This window comes from Prionailurus bengalensis, chromosome A3, assembly GCF_016509475.1.
Source record: "Prionailurus bengalensis isolate Pbe53 chromosome A3, Fcat_Pben_1.1_paternal_pri, whole genome shotgun sequence".
NCBI lineage: Eukaryota > Metazoa > Chordata > Mammalia > Carnivora > Felidae > Prionailurus > Prionailurus bengalensis.
The window spans coordinates 59,073,027-59,097,414 of record NC_057354.1 but is presented as its reverse complement, the minus strand read 5'-3'; the positions used below and the strand labels follow the sequence as shown (position 1 = coordinate 59,097,414).

The window sequence follows — 24,388 nt, the reverse complement described above, 5'->3', positions numbered from 1 at the left end:
AAAGATGATACGAGGAGGACACAGGTGAATGGAGGTGGTTGGTAGGTGACTACAGATGATCACGCTGCAAGTGACAGGCCCAGCAATGGAGTGTGTTCTCCTGGGAAAGTCTTCACTCAGGCCCGAAGACAAGCCTTCTTCCCCCAGTCTCATCTCTTTCTGTTCCCACAGTTGTGTGTGTACCTGGGGGCAGGGGGAGGAAGAGGGGACGGGTCCTTCAGTCCCCTGTGACAGGCTCTTGAACAGTTGCATGGCTGAAGGGATTGCCCGCTTCCCTTCACAGAACCCACTGCCTGCTTGTCACTTACAGAATCCTCCACTTGCAAATGTTGCAGCCTTCAGAGATCCCCCAGTTCGGCATCTCCAGGGAGAGGGGCATCTGTCTTTCCAGTGTCACCAGTTGGGGGCGGAAAGGGTGGTGGGCATGAAGACAACAAAACCCCAGCCACTCCAGACCTGCTAGACCTGAATCTGCAGAACACAGAGGGAGTCTGTATTGGTTGTTAATTCCCCCAAATATTTCCTTAAAGAAAAATCAGGGAGCAGGGGAAATGGCCAGAGTTGTAGGCCAAACGGGGTTGGCATGGAGTAAGGATTGTCGAAACTGGATGGTCAGCACAGGGGATCCATCATACTCTTATCTCTATACTTTTCCATGTTTCAAAATTTTCTCTGATAAAAATTTGAATAGACAACGATTCAAATAATACCTCAGTTTATTCTGAAGGAACATGCCCTTCCCTTGGCATTGGGAAACAGGACTCCCCACAGCCGTGCTTCTCAAACCTTAGGCCACAGCCTTCAAGGGTCACAAAATCCCTGTGGTCCCAAGTAACAAGTAGACGAATAGACTAACCCAGACCAGACAAGAATAGAATCTTCCTTCCCTCTCTCACAGACAGACTGGCTTCCGGTTCTTTCCTCTGTGTGTTTGACCTCTTGGTTTCCTCCCAGGTAGCTGTGGATTGTGTGCAGAGGCAGACAGCAGCGCTGTCCCAGATGATGAATTCCAACAAACCCTCACCTCTCCCCGCTTCCACTTCCTCACCTGCAACACTAGGCAATCATTTCTGTCCTGCAGCGACAGGGTTATTTGGGGAGGCAGCCACAAAATACACAAAGAAGCTCTTTCGTGTGTGTGTGTATGTGTGTTAATCGTTACCCACGTGTGAAAATACAGGACACTCTCATACATTTACAAGGTATTCTCCTTGGTTAGCAGCATGAAAAGATGGGTAGGGGTGGCCAGCAGTCACCGAGTGCTTCTTGTGTGTCCTAATCCTCTACACTAAGTACTTTTCTATGCGTTAGCTCGTGTCATCTCAGTGTTCTCTGAGGTGTGTTTCATTGTTATCCCCATTCTACAGAGGAGGAAACGAAGGCTCAGTAACGTGGCAAACATCATAAAGCTCTCACAAATGGCAGACGTTAAAGTTAAACAGGCTTCCTAACCTCAGATTCTGGTCCTATTCCCCAGACTACAAGAAAATCCCTTCATGTAGGGACTAACCCAGTCTGTCTGGCAGGCCCACACTGAGAGCTGTGTCGTGGTGTAACTTCGGAGTCCGTGGGAGTTTGCTTCTGCCATCCTCATGTTAATGTCACCTCCCAGGCCCCCCCACCTCAGCCCTCCCTCTACTGCACTGCTCACCTCAAAATGCAGAGGAGATGAAATGCTACCATTCTCAGGGGTCACCGATGGAGACATTCCAAGAAAATCTTGGCTAAAAGTTCTCAGAAATAAATCAGGTCCTATGCAGTTTCTTTCCATTCACTCCCACCCCCCGTGGCTTTGAGGAGGTGGGCACGCATGCTCTCACACTGCCTGTTTGGGAGTCTCCAGGCACACAACTGGGGTAGTGAGGTTGCTGGCTGGCCCTCACCCCCTCTCGACCTCGGATGGGGAAACAGGTCTAGAACGCTTGGCAATACCCAGATCTGTTTGCCAGAATAGCAGTAATAATGCAGGATCCCTCATAACACTTGGGAGAACCCAGGAGGAAATAACCATAATCCTAAGATTATATCCGTCTCAAAGCCTCTGGTTGTTCAGGTTTTGTAGCAGCAGCATCGGGAGGCCCTTCCCGTAATCCCACCTGGAGGCCTGAGAGGAATAGTTTTCACTCACACAGTTTTTTTTGACAAGATTAGAAATGCTTAGCTTCAGATCAAAACCCTCATTGTCTCCAGAAAACACATGCTATGTTGGGCAAGGTTTCCAAAGCTTTGGGCAATTCATGGTTTGTTCGGATTGTTTGATCAAGTATTCTGAACCGGGATACAGTTCCACTTTTCTTCTGCGAATTTCCGTGTAAAACCAGCGAGTACTGAGTGCCTATTGTGTGTCAGAACTATTTGCTATTTTTCCTTAGGGACAATCCAAAAACAGGGTCCATGAACTCAAAAAGGAAACGGTCTGATTGAGAGACATTTGGAATCCCTAGATAATGAGGTTCACAGTTTACCATTTTGTGGTCCAGTGATGCACATGCCTTTCTAATAGTTTCGCGGGACGTGTGTCTGTGTGTGTGGTGGGGGGGAGTCATCCAGGAAGTGGCGCAGTGGGGCAGGAAGTGCACAGCTTAGTTAGGAATGAGACAGGCCTGGCTTTGACTTCTGACGCTTTTACTTTCTGTCCTTGGATGAGTTACTCAACTTCTGTTACTGAGGAACTAAATGCAGCTGCGTGTAAGCGCCTCCTCGCACACTGCAGGGAACACAGTGCTAATAAGAAATGCTAAGATGTATGGAGCACTCAGTGTGTGCCTGCAGCAGCTGACACGCATAAGCTCTCTCATCCTCACAACACCCCCCTCAACATAGGCTTTTACCAGCCTCATTTTACAGTTGAGAAAGCCAGGGCCTGGAATCACACAGCCAGTAAGTGGCAGGCAGGGATTCAAACCAAGGTATGATTTCGAGTTCTGGGCTCCTAACGATCTCTCCTGACAGTCAGTAAGTGGAAGCTGCTCCCTTTGGTCGACCATGTGCCCAAGGGGTAGGGACAGAAAGTGTTGTATGAATCCTCGCTTTCCAAAGAAAGCCAGTTTCTATAACTTTGCAGTATTGTAAAGTACAACTTACTCCATTTCTTGAGAGAACTGAACACTAAGAGGAAATTCTTTCATGGTGGCCTCTTCCTTCTGCCCAATATTGAATGAGTAATTCATCAGCATTCGTTAAAGTTACATTAACTCCTACCAGCTGGGAAGTTTTGTTTCCCTAATTGTGTGCATTTTCGTAGCAGGAGGGAAGATGGGTGGTGAGTTGAGAGCTATCGCTGCCTTTTGTTAATAAGAATGAAGAATGTCAGGCAAAATAGCTTGGGGTTCTCAATAAAGGATGCTGGTTTGCAAGCACAAGCTAAACAATTTTATTATTCTTTGACCCTCATCCTTACAGTCTTAACACTGATAAAATGGCCGGGCAAGAGGGAGATAACATCGCTGCAACCGAGACACTCATCCATGCACTTTTGCAGAAGCAAGTGTTGCAAAAAGAAAAGCTTTAGCCTTAGCATTCCTCCTGGCTCCCCCCAGGGTAGTTTGTCGACATGGACCAATGACTGAGACCATTCGGGCACCCTTCCATCAGTGTTGGTTAACTAAGAAATGTACTAAGCAGCGGGAAGATAAAGAGGAGGATACACAGCATCACCCTGCCCTCAAAGGATTTTGGGGCAAGTTAGGGAGGCATTCTTGAAAACAAGCATAAAGGAGAAATCATATCTTGCAGGGTCTGTGTTGAGCTAAGCCAGGATGATGGTCACAATTCATAAGCTCTGTTTCTCAGCCAAGTGCTCTTTCGTGGAGAGTAATATGGTTAAGAGGAAAGACTGGCCTCATTTTATTGTTTCATTTCTCTAGATGTAAATTCTGTAGGTCTGAAAGGAAAGGCTAGTCTGATCCACGAAGGTTGTAGCCCACTTGGAGGACTCCAGCTCCGGGCGCACTCACTGATGCCCCTGTGTACAGGCTCAGTGCAGAATGAAAATCCTGACCCTGTGCAGTATATGTTGATGTTTCCAGCTGGAGCCTATCTTGCTAATTTTGCTGTGATTTTCTTTCATAGGCTCTTGACTGGGAGTTACGCATATCATCATAAGCCCCGACACAGGGAAAAAAAATGATAGTAAAAACATTTTTGAGACTTCCTTTCTGTTTGTTTTATTTGGTGATTAAGGCAGCAGCAGGCATTGCAAGAATATAGACGTATCAGGACACACGATTCATTTATATTACCCTGTAATTTCCAGATGAGTGATTCTGTATTCCAAACAAAGGGAAAAAGTAGAACTGTACTTGCAGGCAGAATGCTAATTCTTACTGTGGCCCAGTAAACAGCAGAATGGAAAAGGGGCCTCCCTCTATTTGGGGCTCTTGGCTTCTACCCTAGTGGGGTACTTTGGTCAGCTAAGAAGCATTGTCAGAAAGAGAATTGTATGCCCGGTAGGCTTAGAAACTTGGGAAAGTCTTAGCTCAGGGACACCCAGAAATTCTCTGGGAGCATCTGAGGTAGAGAAGAATTCACTAAAAACCCTTTCAATAATTTCAATAAATTTTAAATTGAAAAAGGGATGGGCAGAAGTCCGCCATTTTGAAAATGTTTCTTTTCTGCAGAAAAAGCTAAATATTCCTTTGAGAATTTCAGTGACAAGTTGCTAAAGATTGTGCTCCCATGAAACTCTCCCTGTGTGACTGTTAAGTAAGAATCACTGGAAAATTAGGCCAGCTTCTCATTTGGGCCCCAACATTTCCTGATACCTCTAGGTAAAAGTAAAGATGTTCCGGTTACATCTCAGGAAGAAAGAATAGCACAAGCTGAGCACAGTCATCCCACAAACACTTCACCAAATGTCTGCGGTAGAAAACAAACTGAGTCTCCAGAATTCTCCATGAGGTGAGGGAGGCATCATCCTGACCCATCTAGCTCCACATGGGGTGACTTTTCTCTCCACACACCCAGATGACATTCTTTCCTGGAACCAAGCTGCTGAAGGCTCCTGAGCTCAGTGGTGTCCCCAGCCCCCACTGTCTGGGCGTGCAGGGAGGCTGTCTGACTTATGGTCATGAGGAGGTGTGCACCTGTCCCGAGGACCCAGGCCTGGGCACAGGAAGGGACTGCACTGGCTTTAAATGGACCTTGCTTATGTCAGAGTTCCCTGGAATGTATTCTGAACAACACTAACCTCAGGAAATGCCCCCCCAAAACAAGTTTGGGCCATGCTGTTTACTTTTTCTCCCTTTTGGAGAGTTTCAGGGCTCCTTAGCACATTGAAAGTGCTAAGACTGCAATTAGAAAATAAACCAAAATCTGTTCCATTTTATGTAAGTGTGAATTTAAAAAATTATCTGGAGGAAAAAAACAAAAATTGGTAACAACAAAATAAACTTCTCTGACCATAGTCCTTTTTCTCAAAATAGTTCTTCATGATTTTCCATGGAAGCCCTTTTACCCAACACTGTCTTAAATCAACTTTATTCCCATCATTTTAGCACATTTTCTTACATCTGAAAATACACCAAAACAACATTTGAAAAATAGTAAAATGTTTAAAGAAGTAAATAAATCTCATTTATAATCATACTACCTAGAGATAAACACCATTAACATTTTGACATATTTCCTGTCTCGTTTTCCTACGTGTCCATCAAATTTTAACGGGAATGCTCTTACAAGGTTTTTGTTAATGTGGCTGATCAGACTCTAATTTATTCTTCATGAAAGTTGACCTTTCATGGATAGGACTGTCTTAATGTGGAGCATACTTAAATTTATGTCATGCCTGTGAGCATTGCATTGTTCCATTTGCCTCTCCGGATGTTGACAGTGAGCACCTACTTGATATATTTCAATTCTACAAGAAACTGTGAGTTCATTCCTCAACCACTCCCTCTGTTTCAGGTACTCCAAAGACTTGTAGAGACTTCAAAAGAAGCATAAGACCTAATTCCAATAAGGATAGCCTTCTCAAACAGGTTCATTTTACTCTGTGTATAAAACTCAAGTCTGAGAGGGCTCATCTGCACGCTTATCAGTTCCTGTCTCATACTATAATGTGGAACTAGTTAGCTCAGTGTAGATATGCCAGAATTCCTGGTCTGGAAGGAACCTTGGGCATCATTGAGTCTTTCTTTAGGCATTAACTCTCCTGAGTATCTGTTACCGTGTAAATGTACCGCTCCAAAATGTACAGGATTAAAGCGACAGCATTTATTTGCCTGTGGATCTTCAATATGGGTATGGCCTAGAAGGGAATGCTTGTCTCTGTCCCATGTGGTCTCAGCTAGAGCTGAGATGGTGGGCTGGCACCACCTGAAGACACACTCATTCCCATGGCTAGTGGTTGATGTAGGCTGTCAGCTGGGACTGTGGCTTTCTGTACGGAGATGTAGCGGCTTCCTCACAACACGTGACTGGGTTCCAGGGTGAGCGTCATGGACAAGAGAGTCAGTGGGGAGCTGTGTGTCCTCTTACTCCCTGACCTTGGAAGTCAGGCAGTTCCCTTGTGCTACATTCTGTTCCCTTAGACACAAGTCACTGAGGCCAGCCAGCCCACACTCAGCGGGAGGGGAATTAGAACTCACCTTTTAATGGGGGGAGTGAGTTTCAGACAATTTTTAATTCTCCAGCTTGAAATCACCTTATCAGTGTCCTCACTATTCTGTAAGAGGAAGCCAGGGTCCATGGAGGTGGAAATCCCTTGCCCACTCTCTCTCATGGCATAGGTAGCAGAACCAGGATGAGGACTCATATCTTCTGGTAACTGGTCTAAGGTTCCTCCGGCTAAGCTGTATCATCCCGGTTCTCTGCTACCCCAACCACTCTTCAACTTCCAGGGGTAGCTGTAAGTGTGAAAACAATATGCTTCATAAAATGTCTTTAGCTCCTCACCATGGAGACCCTCTATGGGAAAAAAACCGTTCTTCATAGAACTACATACTTCCAGACTTACTGCATACTTCATGGAACTTCATGGAGTTCCAGCAGGGGAAGCCCACTGGTGCTTCCATCACCAGTTCTGGCCACTGATGTCCAACTGTATTGGGTAGTGTTTGATTTTTTCAGTTTTTATTTCATGTGGCCAACTGCATGTGATTCAGAGAGCATCTTCGATTTTCCCTCATTAGCATGTTCTGTCTACTCAGTTAATAAAACTAGACTTATTGGGGCTAATTTAAAAGATGGATACCTTGGGATTAAACATCAGGAAGAGATCCTAGTATGGAAGTATGTCAGGTGTTAAGGATAGTTTCTCACTGGATGCTGGAGAGGTGTAAGCAGCAGATGCCACCAGCCAGACCTGTCTGCACATGAAGTAGATTAAAAGGAAGAGTCCGTTCATTATAGTACTTTTTTCCCCCCTTTTCCACTGATTTGATCTTTATTCCTGATCTAGCTCACCAATCAGGAGTTCTGATACAGTGATTTTTAATTTCTTCCCCTTAGGGAAACACAGGATTTTTGGTGACATATAAAATGCACCTGCATCACTGTCATGTACCCTTGTGAATTTAGAGAGGACTGAGGACACATTCACCTACATGCTCAAACTCCCCATTCCTGCCATGGGAGCCTCTCCTAGAAGGATGGGAGATGAGCATCTTTCTTCTTGGTCTATGCCACAGGTTTCTCAGAAGGACCTGATCCCCATCTCAGCTATAGCTATGCCTCTTGAGTAGTTGAGTGTAAAGCCCAGTCTTGCTCACTAAGTGTGCACACCCTGTGATCGTCTCCTCACCAAGAAGAAAAGGAGAGAAGCATTGAGTATGGTTTATATAATATGCATCTATTTCATGAAATTCCCCAATAAAAGGGCACTCAAGGTACCACTTATTGGAGAAATACAAGAGGGGTGTGTTTGTGTGTGTACATGTGCATATATGCTCAACCCCCCTCCACAACACTTGACCTTGGAATCATGGTCCTATCCCACCTCCCTTTGTGTAATGCCTCTCCTTCCTTGAGTCCCCCTGCAATACCATAAGCACTGTCATCTTATAAGAATGCCAGTGGCTGTGTTAAATCTCACTTAGATCCTGAAATGCAAGTACAACCCTCCTGTGGAATTCCAGAGGTCTGGGAGCCTACACCTCTGCCTCTCACCCCATGTGCCCTAGCTAGACCAGTATGGGTGCCCAAATTTATCTCAGTCAGTAGGGAGAGTAGTTTTATTAGCTTAATAAACTCCATGTTGATATGCAGTATAGTTTCCTTTTGATACTTTTTAAATTCTAGATCACATCAAAGTGATACACTCATGCCAAGGGAAGGACCTACCCAATTAATCTGTAATCCTCCTTGTTTTCCAAAAGCCACCCAGAAATATGTTTCCTTAAGAGTCTATTATTACTATTGTCCAGCTCTCCCCTATATACTTTGCTGCAAAAGAATCTTCTTTACAGATCCTGCCATCAGGACTTCAGATTCTGTGTTCCCACCTTTTGATTTCTATGGATCTTTTACATACTCACTAAAAAAGTATGAAAAGATATATGGACATTCTGAACTGGGTAAGATGGAGTCAGCCTACTCCATCCTGTCCACCACACTGAATACAGTTCTAAAACCTTGGCAAAATGTATGTAACAGCTAATTGAGGACCCTGAAAGTATGTAGTAGGAGGCAGATTGGAAAAGTATCAAAATTTGAAGTACTACTGAACTGGCATTTTCTTCCCTCTAGTACCCCCTAGCCTAGACTCAATGCAGCCAAAACCCAGAAGTGGGCATCTGTGCTGACAAAGAGAGGACACAGAGAAGCCCTCTACATGCAGGACAGGATCAGGGTCTCTAAGCTCAGATTGAGTGAGGGGAAATCTGCCCTCTTTTGTTTTTTTCTCCATATCCTTGTACCCTGTTAGCAATCCTGTGATAACAGCAGCAAAAGTAGCAACAGCAACAACATGGGCCCATAGGAAATTTAAAATGTCGAGGGAAAGGAATCTATCTCTCTGAGCAGAGGAACTATATTCTAAGAGGGTGGGATGAAACCCTGTAGTTTTTTTCTTCCTTTCTATTTTCCTACTGCATGGCCCCAAATGAAGGTGCACATGTGGGAAGTGTGAGGCAAAGCAGAATAAAGCAAAGAACCAGCTTTCTGGCCAGAGGAACTGAAAGGGAGCCTTGGGAACCAAAAAGTACTGGGCAGAGATATGAGAGGAAGGAGCTCAGGAAAGTGAACACATAAAGAAGGTTATGAGATCCTGAGCTCCCCACCAATCTGAATATGCACGGGTCTGACCTTAAGTAGTATACCGTAGACTTTCAGACTGAACCGCAGGATAGACCACCACCCGACATCCAAGACCAGCCACATGGGATAAATCTAGATAGCACCATGAATTTCTTATCAGAAACTATGGAAGCCATCTATCTAGTAGTGACACAATGTTTTTTAAAAGTTGAAAGAGAAGAACCATTAGCCCAGAATTCTATGTCCAATAAAAATATCCTTCAGAGATGAAGGTAAATGAAGACATTCTCAAGTTAAAAAAAGCAAAACAAAACAAGACAAAAAAAACTAAGTAAGTTTCTTATCAACAGACCTTCTCTGAAAGAATTGCTAAAGGAAGTTGTTATAACAGAAAGGAAATGATACCAGATAGAAACTTGGAATATGAGATATAAAGGAAGAAGAGAAATGGTAAATATCTGGCTACATAGAATAAATAGTCTGAGATTTGGGGGAAAATAACATAATCTGATCTGATTCACTGTATGTAGACGTAGGGCACAAGATAACTACATCATAAAGGAAGGGAGGATATAGAGAACTATATGGAAAAAAGTTTCTACATTCCACTTTAAATGGTAAAATATTATAAGTAGGTTCTGAAAAGATAATTTTTATATTATAAGCCAAAGAGTAATTACTGAGCACTATACAAGGAACTATAGTAAATAAAAATATACTAGATAAATTAAAATGAAATATTAAAAATGTTTAAACAACCCAAAAGAAAACAGGATAGAAGAAATAGGAACAACAACAAAAAATGAAAAAAAAAACAAAACAAAACAGAAAACAGATGGCAAAATTATATACCTAAATCCAAACTTATAATTATATTAAATGTAAATGGTCTAAACATGCCAACTAAGAGAGATTGTCAGAATGAATTTTTTTTAATGACTTAACTATATGCTGTCCACAAGGTATTCACTTCAAATATGATGATATAAGTAGGTTCAAAGTAAAACTGTGGAAAATGATATACCACAAAACATTAATAAAAAGAAAGCCAGAGTGACTATATTAATGTAAAATAAAGTAGATTGCAAAGCAAAGAAAATTTCCAGGAATAGTGACAGTACATAATACTAGTCAATTTACCAAGAACACATAGCAATTCTAAATGTGTATACACCTAACAACTGAGCTTCAAAATACATGAAGCACAACCTAAAGAAGTTTACTGAGTCTTTAATATGCTTATCTCAGGAATAGAACTAGTAGAGAGAAAGTCAGCAAGGGTATAGAAGAATTTAAAAACACCAAAACACCATTGACATTTATAGAATACTCCACCTACCAATAGCAGAATACACACTGTTTTCAAGTACCCATTGAACATTCCCTAACCAAATTCTGCTTTATAAAATAAATGTAAACAAGTCTAAATGAACCAAAAGTAAATTGCAAACAGAAAGATGGCGGGAACAATATCTCTAAAACTTGGAAGTTAAACAGTTTGGCTCCTAAGTAATTCAAAGGTTAAAGGGAAGTCTCAAAGAATTTTAGAACTGAACAAAAATAAAAAATACAACATACCAAAACTTGTGGGTTTCAGTGAAAGCAGTGCTTAGAGGGAAATCTATAGCATTAAATGACTATAGTAGGAAAGAGAAAAGTCTCAAATCAATAACTAAGCTTCCACCTTATGAAACTATAAACAGTAGAGCAAAATAAATTCAAAGCAAAAAGAAGAATGGAAATTATAGATGTGAGAGCAGAAATCAATAAGATTGAAAGCAGAAATATAATAGAGAAAACCCAAAAGGTAATTTTAAAAAAATCAATAAAATTGGTAAGCCTTTTGCAAATATGACCAAAAAAAAAGCCACAAATTACCAATAGCAGGACTAAAAAAGGAGATATTATTACACACCCTTCAGACATTTAAAAAGACATTAAAAGACCATAAGATAATACTATAAACAACTGTATCCATGTAAATTTGACAAATTAGATGAGAGGTACCAATTACTCAAAAACCAGAAGCTATCAAAACTCCTACAAGATGAAATAGAAATCTTGAAGTGTCCTATAATTAATAAAGAAATTGAATGTGTAGTTAAAAGTCTTCTGAAAAAAGGAATTTCAGACCCAGATGGTTCCACTGATAACTTCTGCCAAACATTAAAAGAAAAAATATCACCAATTCTACACAGTCCCTTCCAAAAAGTTAAGAGAAGGAAATACTTCCCAACTTATTTATGAGACAAGCATTACCCAGAAAAAAAATAGTACAAGAAAAGAAAACTACAGACCAATATCCTTCGTAAACACAGATGTAAAAATCCTCAATAAAACTTCAGCAAGTTGTATATGTGTGTGTGTGTGATATATACATCATGTACACATATATATAAACTACATCATGACCAAGTGGAATTTTATCCAAGGATTGCAAGGCTGTTCAGTATTCAAAAACCAGTCATTATAATCCACCAAGTTAGCAAGCTAAAGAAGAAAAGCCAAAACCACATGATCATATTACATGAATACAGGGTTTTGACAGGGGTTTGACAGAATTCAACTTTTATTTATGATATAAACTCAGCGAACTAGGAATAGGAGAGAATTTCCCTAAACTGGATAAAGGGCATTTGCATAAAACCATTAGCTAATATACTTATTGGCAAAAAAGTGAACATATTCCCCCTAAGGTGGGGAATAAGACAAAGGTATCTGCTGTCATCACTCCTATTCAATATCATAGAGCAGTAGGACAGAAAAAGAAAGCAAAGTCATGTTGATTGGAGAAAAGGAAATAATACTAACCTATTCACAGATACCATGTTTGTATATATAGAACATCCCAAGAGATTTATCAAAACAAAGAAATATAAAACTCCTATAATTAATAAACAAATTTAGTAAGGTGACAGGATACACAAGGTCAGCACACAAATCATCTTTCTGTCGGCTAGCACTGAACTATTAGAAACATATTAAAAATACCATGCCACTTGTAATCAATCCAAAAGAATGAAATAGTTAGGTATAAATTTATATATGGGATATATGTGTGAAAATTCAAAATGCTCATGATAGAAATCAGGGAAAACCTAAATAAATAGAAAAATATATTGTGTTTATGACTAGAAGACTCAAAAGAGTAAAAATGCAAAATTTCTACAAATTGGTCCATAGATTTAAAGCAATTTCAATCAAGGGGTGCCTGTGTGGCTCAGTCAATTGGGCGTCTGACTTCGGCTCAGGTCATGATCTCGCAGTTTGTGAGTTCGAGCCCCGCGTCAGGCTCTGTGCTGACAGCTCAGAGCCTGAGGCCTGCTTCAGATTCTGTGTCTCCCTCCCTCTCTGCCCCTCCCACATTCATGCTCTGTCTGTCTCTCTCAAAAATAAGTAAACATTAAAAAAATTGAAAGCAATTTCAATCAAAATCCTGGTAGAACTCTGTAGATATAGACAAGTTGATTATAAATTACAATGGAAAGACAGAGAAACTAGAATAGTCAAAATAATTTTGAAAAAGAAGAATAAAGGAGGAATCACATGATCCAATTTTAAGGCTTATTATAAAACTACAGTAATTGAGACAGCATGGCATTGGTGGAGGAATAGATCCATAGTCAGTGAGACAGAATAGAGAGTATAGAGAACCCAGAAATTGACCTACATAAATATGACCAACTGATTTTTTTACAAAGGTGCAACAATAATCCCATGTAGGAATGTCTTGTCTTCAATGGTGCTAGAACTATTGGACATCCATATACAACAAATAAACTTCAACCTAACCTTATAGGTTATAAAAATAACTAACTCAAAATGGATTGTGAAATGTGGAATGTGTAAAACTCCTGGAAAAAAAAAACACAGGAGTAAATTTCTGGTCTGAGGTTGGGCAGAGGGTTCCCAGACCTGATAACAAAAGCACAGTCCACAAAAGGAAAAAAATTGCTAACTTGGACTTCATCAAAATGAGAAACTTTGTGAAAGACACCATTAAGAGAATAAAAAGGTGAGCAGTGAGAAAATACGAACAAATCATATGTCGAACAAAGGACTTGTGTTGGAACATATAAAGGATGCTTAACACTCAACATTAAGGATATAAAAGGCCCAGTTTAAAAATGAGCAGAATGTCTGGGTGGTCAGTCGGTTAAGCTTCTGACTTCAACTCAGGTCATGATCTCATGGTTCATGAGTTCAAGCCCCACATCAGGCTCTCTGCTGTCAGTGCACAGCCCTCTTTGGATCTTCTCACTCACTCTCTGCCCCTCCCCTGCCCTCTCTCTCGCTCAAAAATAAATAAACATTAAAAAATTTTTAAAAATTGGCAAAAGACATGAACGAATGCTTCACCAAAGAAGATATAAGATGGCAAAAAAATGTACATGAAAAGATGTAGAACATCATTAGCCATTAGATAAATACAAATTTAAGCCCCAGTGAGATAATACTGCACATGTCTTAGATTAGGTAAATTTTAAAGTGCTGACAATACTAACTCCCCTTAAAGACATAGAACATCTGGTTCACTCCTATAGGACTGGTGAGAAGGTAGGATGGTAGGGCCACTCTGGAAAACAGTTTGGCAGTTTATGAAGTTGCACATACAATTTCCATATGATCCAGGTTACTTACTTCAGAGGGCTAAAACCTTGTGTTCACACAAAAACCTGTACACAAATGCATACAACAGCTCTCTTCATAATCACCAAAAGTGGGAAACAACCTGAATTTCCTTTGCAGGTAAATGGATAAACCAGCTGTGGGACATCCATACAATAAAAAAACTGCTCAGCACTAAGAAGGGGCAAGGTACTGATAGGCACCATGACTTGAATGAATCTCAAGAGCATTCTGTGGGTAGAAGAACCCAGGCTCAGGGGTTATATGCTGTATGATTGTATCTCTATGACATTTTCCACAAGGGAGCATAGTGATGGAACACAGAACAAGGCTTGCCATTGGTTAACAGGCATGGAGAAAATGAAGGAGCTTTAGAGGGTACTCTTCTGTCTCTGGGTCATGATGATGGTTACATGAATTTATACACATGCAAAAATTTATAGAACTGTGCCCAAAAGAAAATGTTGTTTACCGTATGTTCATTTTAAGAGTAATAATCTTAAAGATATGTATCGTCAGTGTTACTTTCTCATAGACAAATGAAATTCAGGTGAAATTCCTTCGCCTCTGACCCCCACATTCTCCCCCATGCTCCACATCGTGGGTCTGGTTAGTGCCCAATTCAGGGAGCAGAGTCCCTAGCCATGTAAGGCACAGTACTGTGGCTGACCAGCCTCACCTCCCCTTCCTGTCTCTGCTCACTTCCCCCTGAGCTGGGGTCCCTTTCCCCCTTTCCTCGGTCTCTTAACCATTTCCCTCTCCCAGACTGTCCATCAGTACTCTGTCCTGGATTCATCCAAAAGCCAAGACCAGATTGCCTGTACTGGCATTTGAGACTGTGGTTGACCTCACTCTTCTTGTCCTCTCTCTCACTTTACTTTCTCACATGTCCCCAATTGTCCTGTTAAACCTGGCCAGTCAGCTCTTCCTGTGCTGTCTTCCCACCGCCTGCCTGCCCACCCCTCAAGGCCACCTTGCATGCAGCCCCCTCCCTGAGGGCTCCCCTCACCACCTCACATGGCTGATCTCCTTCCTTTGTGAACTCCCTTGGCAATTTGTCTAAACTTGTCATCTAGCCCTTATCATGTTGTACCTGATGTGTGAAATCCATCTCTTCCTCTAGACTCTAATCTTCTTTTAGTTGGCTGTTTTTAGTTGTTTTTCTGCAGCATTCTTCCCTGAACACAAATACCATTATCCTATTAGCATGAAATGCCATTTTTCTGCAGAATGTGTTTTGTTTCTGTGCTATAACCTCAAGAAGCCAGAATTCATCACTCTTAGTCCTGTGCTTCCAGAGCATTGGTACAAAGCTCCATAACACATACCTTCACGGTGGTTCTGAAGGAGTTGTGGAAGGGAACAGGAGAGTGCAGCGCTTCACGGCATGGGCATCCAAGCCAGCCTGCTCCACCACTGCCTACTCATGTGACTTCAGTGAGTCACACAACCTCTCAGTGCCTCAGCTGCTTCATCTGTGAAATGGGGATAATAGTATCTATCTTAAAGGGTCATCATGAGGATTAATATATGTGAAGCACTTAAAATAGTGCCTGTTACATAGTAAGTACCCAGAAAAGGTTATCTGTGTAACCAATATCCCTTGAGGGACACTAGGAAATATAACTTGGGGGCTTTTTGAGCCCTTCATTCAAACCAAAGGGTCAGGTTTGTATCAATGTATATTTAACACACACACACACACACACATACCTTCCCTTCCAGCCTTTCTCTCTCCCCCTCTCTCTGTCTCTCTTTCTCTCCCTCTCCCTCTTCTCTCTCTTAAATCCAATATGAAGAGAAACACCCCAACTGAAAAATGGGCAGAAGATTTGAACAGACGTTTTACAAAAGAAAATATATGAAACAACAGTAAGCATGTGAAAGGGTGTCCAACATCATTAGTCATCAGAAAAATGCAACCTAAAACCACAATGGGGAAACATTACAATGCCTAAAGGAAGAAGAGACAGACAATACCACATGTTGACAGGCATGTGAAGCATAAATTGCTGGTGGAAATGCAGGCACAGTACAGCCACTTGGCATAACAATATGGCGGTATCTTATAACAGTGAACCGGTAAACATATATATACTTACAATAGGAATTAGCAATTTCACACCTATGTATTTACCCAAGAGAAATGTGTGCCTATGTCTACACAAAGACATGGATGTGACTGCTCACAGCAGCATTCTTCTCAATACCCCCGAACTGGAAACAACCCAATGGAATACTAGTCAGCCATCAAAAGGAATGAAACATTAATGTATGCAACAACATGGATGGATCTCAAAAACTTAATGCTCCATGTACGTTAGAGACTATATGCTGTCTGATTCTATTTGTATGAAATTCTAAACATGGCAAAACTAAACTGACAACAGCAGTGGCTTCCTGTGGCTGTCATCAAGGAGGACATCAGCAAGTTGGAAGAGAATACCTTTCAGGATGAGGGAACCATTCTGTCTCTGGGTTTCGGTGGTGGTTACACAATTACCAAACTTCATCTAACCAGACACTTAAAATGGGTGAATTTTGTTGAATGTAAATAATGATGTAAAAAAGAAAAAACAAACCCAGAGGCTGATTAAGTGTCTTTCAGCTGGTTGCGCCAGTGCCTTATGTGTGGTGTCTCGGGGCCTGCCAAGCTGACTTCCTTATTGGAAATAAGGTCATTCGAGGCTCATTTTCTTTCTCTTGCCTCAGAGCTGCAGATCCAGCTGACATTGACCGATTTCCAGTGGGCACCATAGTGTGTCCCAGGCGGAGGCTGACGGAAACAAGCTTGTGTTTCTGTCACTAATGATATAAGCCTTCATCGTATTCTCTGCCAGGCCATGTTGGTTGTCATTACACCCATTGAAGAAGAGAACAGAGTAATAATGAGCTGGGTGTTATCGGCTCACAAATAATTTATAATGGGCAAACTAGGACAGGAACAGAGCTTTTTTTGGCTAAGGAGGCTGCATGTCACTCTTAAAATCTAGGCCAAAAAATTATTTATAATGCATAGACAGTCACTCAGAAAGTTGAAAGGTTCCTTTCTTCTCTCCCATGTGTTTGAACATTAGGCTTTTTACCCTAGACTAGCAAAAGGCACCTTAGGGTCTTCCTTGGACACCTGCATTCAGTCTGCAACTCTGAGAACACATGTGAGGGCAGTTACTTGGTTAGGAATGAGGCCTTTGTAGAAACCCCTATCCAAGGATAGGAATGAGGGAAAAGTCAGGAAAAGGAAGGGATCCTTACATATGGGTAGTGACCACACACTTGAGAAGTGAGCTTTAAAGAATTGCCTCAGGTGTTATCAGAAAGGAGCCCAAACCAAGATATTATCAGCAAAGGATGGTTTGTAAACAGGTGTGTTGAAATAAAGGCAGGTCATGTGTCCTCAGGCAGAGGCAAGCAGAGTGGTTATGGCCATCGTGGCATCTAAGAAAAGGATATTTTCATCATGTCCCTGTGTTTCCAAGGGCTGTTTGGGAAGGCAGAATCATTATTGACATTGATACCTGTAGATGTGGATACCTACCCCAAGGGAGGCCAGTTGCCCTGATGGGAACTTGCTGAATTGTCACAAGCTACCAGCACCCAGTCCTGACTTCATGCTGGCCAACAGCCTCCTGATAAGTGATCACCCGTCCTGGGCAACTTGATGCCAGACCCCAGGGTACGTAGAGCAAGTAGACCATGTTTAACGGGCCCTGCCACTGTGGCTCCCGCTAAGGGAGCCGACTTTGTGGAACAATCCCACCCTGGGTGAGTTGAAGAAGGTTGGTCAGCTCTCCCAGCTCTGGCTCACCTTTGACTAAGGTGACTGTTGATGAGGAGCTAGTCCTGTGGGGCTGAGATCCAGCCCCTGGGTCTGTGGCATGTCATTAAAGATCAAGTCTTCTAGAGCAATGCTGTTTCCCAGACCTCCTCAGGGTGAGGGCAGGCTTCCTGTGGCACGTGCTCCTTGTTTAGCCATCTAGGAGAGTGGCCCCTAGAGCCATGTTTTCCTCTTCCAGTTCCTGAGGTTCCCAGGCCTCCTCAGAGGTCCCCTCCTCTCAAGCCGAAGGACTCTACTTTGTTCTCTGTATAGATTGTGCAGTGTAGCATGTCATTTTTTAAATAGACTTTATTGTTTTTGGAGTAGTTGTTCACAGAAAGAGTGGAGAAAAATAGAGCAGAAAATACAGAGGTTTCCCATATATCCCCCATCCCTACATATGGGCAGCCACCCTGTAATCAGCATCCCCCACCAGAGTGCTACATTTGTTCCAATGGATGAACCTTACGTCGACACATCATTATCACCCAGAGTCCACAGATTACATTAGCGCTCTTGGTGTTGTACGTTCTGTGGGTTTGGACAAATGTATAATGATGAGGATCCACCATTATAATATCATACAGAGTAGTTTTGCTGCCCTAAGGTCCTCTGTGCTCCACCTATTCATCCATCCCCACCTCAACCCCTGGCAGCCACTGATCTTTTTACTGTCTCCATAGTTTTGCCTTTTCCAGAATGTCATATAGTTGGAATCATACAGTATGTAGCCTTTTCAGATTGGCTTCTTCCACTTAGTGATATTCATTTAAGTCTCCTCTATGTCATCTTTAAAAGGGTTCATCTGCTCTTAGCAGCTTGACAGCCATATGCGTTCTCTGTCACACGTTGGCCCTGGGTTGAGCATGGCTTGCAGACGGTTATGCTTCGTCTCCCCAACAGGATGACGAGTTCTGGGGCAGAGGCCAGGGCATATGCCCTGTGTGGCACTGGCTCCCTGCCAGACACTCAGGGAATTTGGTTTGCCCTTGGAACTCAGTGCCAAGGGCTGGATGCTCTGGGTTGGAGGGGCTATAGTTAAAGCCTAAGGAAGGGCTATCAGAGCAAAACCCTCTGGGCTGCAGCCATGTACACAGCATGCCATTTGCTCTCTGAAGGTTAAAGCTCCATGAAGTCAGAGTGAGCAGCATCTGGCAACAGAGCTAATCTGTGTAAGATTTCGCATCTGAGTCAGAACTTACTTATTAACACTGTCTGTCTTTGTGGCCAAGAGTCTAGCAAAACATTTTTCTGTCCCCATTAGTCAACGCCAAAATGTGGCAAATGTTACTTTCCCTGAAAGGGTTCTGATCAGATGATCACAACAGAACACACTCTGATAGAAAATACTTCTATTTCATAATAAAGCCTTTATGATGTGGAATGTTCTAGTAACCTGTGTGTTCTGTGCTTACAGAGCTTCTCGAAACAAGTCTGAGAAGAAGCGTCGGGACCAGTTCAATGTTCTCATCAAAGAGCTTAGCTCCATGCTCCCTGGCAACACGCGGAAAATGGACAAAACCACCGTGCTGGAAAAGGTCATTGGATTTTTACAGAAACACAATGGTAAAGGTTACGCCTCTCTCCATTTTTATCCCATTCCTGTCCTTTCATTTGACGATGACTTCATCAAGCTGGTCTTCTGCTTGGTTCCGGCAAAGCCCGATCTCATCAGTCACAGGCTTCCTCTTGCAAAGGCACTCCACCTTCTTTAATATCCCACCTCCAGCAGGTTTGGGAGAGGACACTTACCTCCCAAATTGCTTTACTAGCCAGAGGAGAGAACCCAGAGCCGCCTCACAGGTAGCACCCAGCCCAAGTGGAGTGGTGTTAACAGTGGGAATGTCTTGATTTAAAAATGGCTGCAGCAAACATTTTTCATTCAGCCCTGAAGAGATGCAATGCCCAAGAATTCATTTTCCACTGGACAGGAATGTACTGGTTTCTCCAACCACCTCTGCCATGGCCCTGAACTCTTTGGCCTTCTGAGCTACACCATGAAAAAAATAGTAATTTACTTATAGTCAAATACTTTTTTTAAAAAATGTAATTCATATGCCATAAAAGTCACCATTTTAAAGTTTATAATTCAGTGGTTTTAGTCTATTCAAAGGGCTGTGCAACCATTAGCACTAATTTTGTCATCCCATAAAGCAGCCACTCCCCATCTCCCCTCCCTCCAAGTCCTGACAACCACTAACCTACTCTGTCTCTGTATATTCTAGGTATTTCGTACAGATGGAATCCTCCAATATGTGGTCTTTTGTTTCTGGCTTCTTTGACTTAGCATCCATAGTTTAGCAAGTGTCAGTAATTTCACTCCACTTTATGGCCAAACAATACCAATTGTATGGATATACCACATTTTGCTTATCCATTTATCAGTTGAGGGTTTTGTGTTGTTTCCACTCTTTGGCTGTTATGAACAATACTGCTGTCTGTGGACCTACGTGTACAAATTTTTGTGTGGATATATGTTTTCAGTTGTCTTGGATATATATCTAGAATTAGAATTGTTGGGTCCAGTGGTAACTCAGGGAACTGCCAAACTGTTTTCTGCAACAATTTCATACTCTCAGCAGCGGTGTGTGAGGGTGTCAGTTTCTCCACATCCTCACCAACACGATATTGTCTGGTTGTGGGTGTGGGTGCGGGTGTGGTGTGGTGTGTTTATTATAGCCTTCCTAGTGAGTATGAAGCAATATCTCATTATGGTTTTGGTTCGCATTTCCCTAAAGATTAATGATGTTCATCTTTTCATGAACTTATTGCCCATTTATAGATCCTTCTTTAGAGAAATGTCTGTTCAAATCCTTTGTTGATTACTTATCTTTTTTTAAATGTTTTATTATTTATTTTTGAGAGAGAGGGGCAGAGCATGAGCAGGGGAGGGGCAGAGAAAGAGGGAGACACAGAATCTGAAGCAGCTCCAGGCTCTGAGCTGTCAGCACAGAGCCCAACGTGGGGCTCGAACTCATGAACTGCGAGATCATGACCTGAGCCAAAGTCAGACACTTAACCGACTGAGCCACCCAGGCACCCCTACTTACCTTTTGTAATTGGAGTATTTATCTTTTTTTGTTGGGTTGTAAGAGTTCTTCATATATTCTGGATACTAGACCCTCATCAGATGTATATAATTTGCAAACATTTTTCCCATTCCATGGGTTGGCTTTCACTTTCTTACAGATGTCCTTTTACAAAAGTTTCTAAGTTTGAAGTCTAGTTATCTTTTTGTTGTTGTTGGTTTTGTGTGCCTTAGGTATCCTAAGAAATCATTGTCTAAGGATATGAACATTTACACCACCAATGTTTTCTCCTAAGAGTTTATAGTTTTAAACCATAGATAAAGCCTCAAGTATACAAGCTACAGGGTGAGCATTTGAGTATTTGATTCATTTTGAGTTATTTTTTGTATATGGAATAAGATAGGGTGTTGAAATTCATCCTTTTGCATGTAGATATCCAGTTATCCCAGCGTTCCTTTCTTTTTTAAAAAAAATTTTAACACTTACAGAAAATATACAAATCATAACTGTACAATTGAATTACTTATCACACTGCTTATTAGTGAACACAACTAGGAACCCAGGTCAGTAAATACAAGCTTCCCCAAAAGATGGCCCTTCCTTCCTATCTACCTCTGCTTTCCCCAGAGGTAATCTCTGTTCTGACTTCTAATACTAGAGATTGGCTGTTGGGGGCGCCTGGGTGGCGCAGTCGGTTAAGCGTCCGACTTCAGCCAGGTCACGATCTCGCGGTCTGTGAGTTCGAGCCCCGCGTCAGGCTCTGGGCTGATGGCTCAGAGCCTGGAGCCTGTTTCTGATTCTGTGTCTCCCTCTCTCTGCCCCTCCCCCATTCATGCTCTGTCTTTCTCTGTCCCCAAAATAAATAAACGTTGAAAAAAAAAATTAAAAAAAAAAAAAAAGAGATTGGCTGTTGGGACCTTATTCAGATGGAATCATACATTATGAACATGATGTTTAAGAGGTTAATCTGTGTTCTTCCAGTGTTGTGACTGGTTCGTTTTCATTGGTATATGCTATTCTATTATATGAAGTTACCACTTGAATCTGTCCTTGACCTTATGTCTTTCTCAAATAACCTTCTCTCCCTTTTACCTTTTTCCTTTAAACCATTTTACCTCTTAGCACTGACCACCCTGCCCTGCTGCTCACCTATGGATGGTACCAAAAAATTGGAGGAGTTAAGAGGGTTCAGTAGATATTAACAAGCAAAAAGAGCAGAATTCTTTTTTTCCTTAACCATGACACCAAAAATAATAAAGTCAGAAATGTCAGGTTATTGAGGAGATAATTACAGTTCTTCTGTGCTTACAGTGATGCTTCTCTTTCACTGAACATTTTCCTAGACAAGATGATTTCATGGAAGAGGGCACAGCTAGGACATTAGAAAGTTTCATTATACTTGCTGTTCTTTTATTATTTCTTTAATAATTGTATATACCTATTAAAAATATGACAGTAATGATACATCCTCCTTCTTTTTTTTTCCCAAAGCTGCCCAGGGGAGTGTAAAGAGTATGTTAATTGCTTTTGCTAAAAGTCAGGGAAGAACAATCAAGCAGGATTGGAATAAAGTGTTGCAGCAGTATTCGATTGCCCCAATAATTTAATCAGAATGGTTATGTTTCCTAAATAATGATTTAGCTAAGTGAAATAGCAGGTTGGTTTGATTACTGAGATATTTTGCGCAAATTACTCAAACTAGGTCAGTGCCACTGAGAAGCAGGACAGCTGTTAAATAGGACAGCTGGGATCAAGTTCATCAGTGTGACATTTATGCTGGGCTCTGTCTGCTGCAGAATTACAGAATTGTCAAATTGGGATCTGGAAAAGATCAGTCAACAGAAAGGCAGCCTCCTAACACCAGGAGCACCCATATCCATCTCACCTTTTTTATAAGACTAAAGACTGGTTTGTACAGCCCCCTTAAATGCAACCAGGATCACCTCGGGATCTTACTTATCCTTTGTGATACTATATTCCAAAAAAAACCCAAAAAATCCATAGTAGATTTTATGGAGGAATTCAGTGGTTGGACCAAAATTTGGATTAAATCAAAAACAAAAACAAACAATAACTTCACTTATAATCCAAATGGACATGAACTCCACAGGCATCTGCAATAGGGTAAAGAATAACATGGTCAGCATTTACTCAGTCCTCACCATGAGCCAGGCAGGCATTGTTGTAAGGACTCTTGTATAGTTATACAAATGAGCTTCATAGCAGCTCCCCTAAGTTAGTATCATTTCACAAATGAGACAGCTGAGGCACAGAGACGTTAGGTCAGTCATCTGAGTCAGCCAGCCATGATAATGGGGAATCTATATGAGGCAGTCTGCCTCAGAGCCCAAGTTTTTAATACTATACCATACTGTTTTTCAACAAGGCATAGTTCATGGGGCTCTTACAGATATTTGTATCATAGCTGTGCTATAGCTGCCCATTAGCACAGCCATTTAGACTACTGGTTCTCAACCTTGGCTGCCCATTAGAATCTCCTGAGACGCTTTTAAAATACATGTAACCAGGTCTCACCTCAGAGACCAATACATCAGAACATCTAGGGTGGAACCCCAGTGGTGAGCTGGAGCTGGCTCATCCTGGCTTGCAAAAGATGATTATTAAATTTTCAGGAGTTTTGCAAGCTAGTTGACAGTTTAGAATCAGCCACCATGGGAGTATTTACACCACAGAAATGGCAGAGGGCCTTTTTTTTTATTTGTAGGGATGGAGAGCCTTTTACTAGCACACTACTGGGTAAGGCACAAGCATGTGTATTTTTAAAGCTCCTCAGGTGATTCCAGTGTGCAGCCAGAGTTAAGAACCGTGGATTTAGACATGCTTTCTGCTTTCATGATAAAGCAAGACCACATGATAAGTAAGAAAAGATGATTAGGTCCAGGTAGTCGTTATAATTACTTATAATGACTCTTTCCTCAATAATCTTTCAAGCATCCCCATTTTCTCAGCTTGGGAGATAAATCTTGATCCATATGTATTCTCTTTGAAGTAATCCAGATCAAACTGAGAACCTGACCATGTTTCTTTGTAGATAAATTTTGTATCATCAGTATCTGTTTTAAGAGATAAATCCCTTGGGGCGCCTGGGTGGCGCAGTCGGTTAAGCGTCCGACTTCAGCCAGGTCACGATCTCGCGGTCCGTGAGTTCAAGCCCCGCATCAGGTTCTGGGCTGATGGCTCGGAGCCTGGAGCCTGTTTCCGATTCTGTGTCTCCCTCTCTCTCTGCCCCTCCCCCATTCATGCTCTGTCTCTCTCTGTCCCAAAAATAAAATAAACATTGAAAAAGAAAAAAAAAATTAAAAAAAAAAGAGATAAATCCCTAAATTATGTAAATAGCAGTGTATCGCACGGCCTTATCCATGCCCATCTAAATGTTGCTTCTACAGGGCCAGACTGACCTGCATGCTTTCCTTTTCTTGTGTGAATCTCAAGCTGATTTAATGGGATTTTCTTCCAACATCAAATCCTGTTCCTCATTCATGCCCCTTCAATTTGTCTGCCTTAGTGGAGAAGGAATGAGGTTGTGTGAAGAAGCTGCAGAAAAAAGAGAAACATCTTTGTTGGACAGGGTAATGTTAACCCAGCTTAGTAGAGAATTTTTACCCCATTTCCAAGACTTTGCTTTGACTACATATATCTCAAAGACATACTTCTCCTATTTCATGAATAACAGGAACAATTAGAAGGTGAGCACTCT

The 24,388-nt window shown here is 41.8% G+C and overlaps 1 protein-coding gene across 5 annotated transcripts in view; it reads left to right on the top strand.

The window, feature by feature from the left end:
* NPAS2 (neuronal PAS domain protein 2) overlaps nucleotides 1-24,388 on the top strand; it is a 160,321-nt gene that overhangs the window by 76,264 nt on the left and 59,669 nt on the right. For all 5 annotated transcript variants that reach the window (XM_043603143.1, XM_043603142.1, XM_043603141.1 and 2 more), the window contains exon 3: nucleotides 19,059-19,207. In XM_043603143.1, the coding sequence (XP_043459078.1) occupies nucleotides 19,059-19,207 (149 nt within the window). The remainder of the gene's footprint in view (nucleotides 1-19,058; nucleotides 19,208-24,388) is intronic.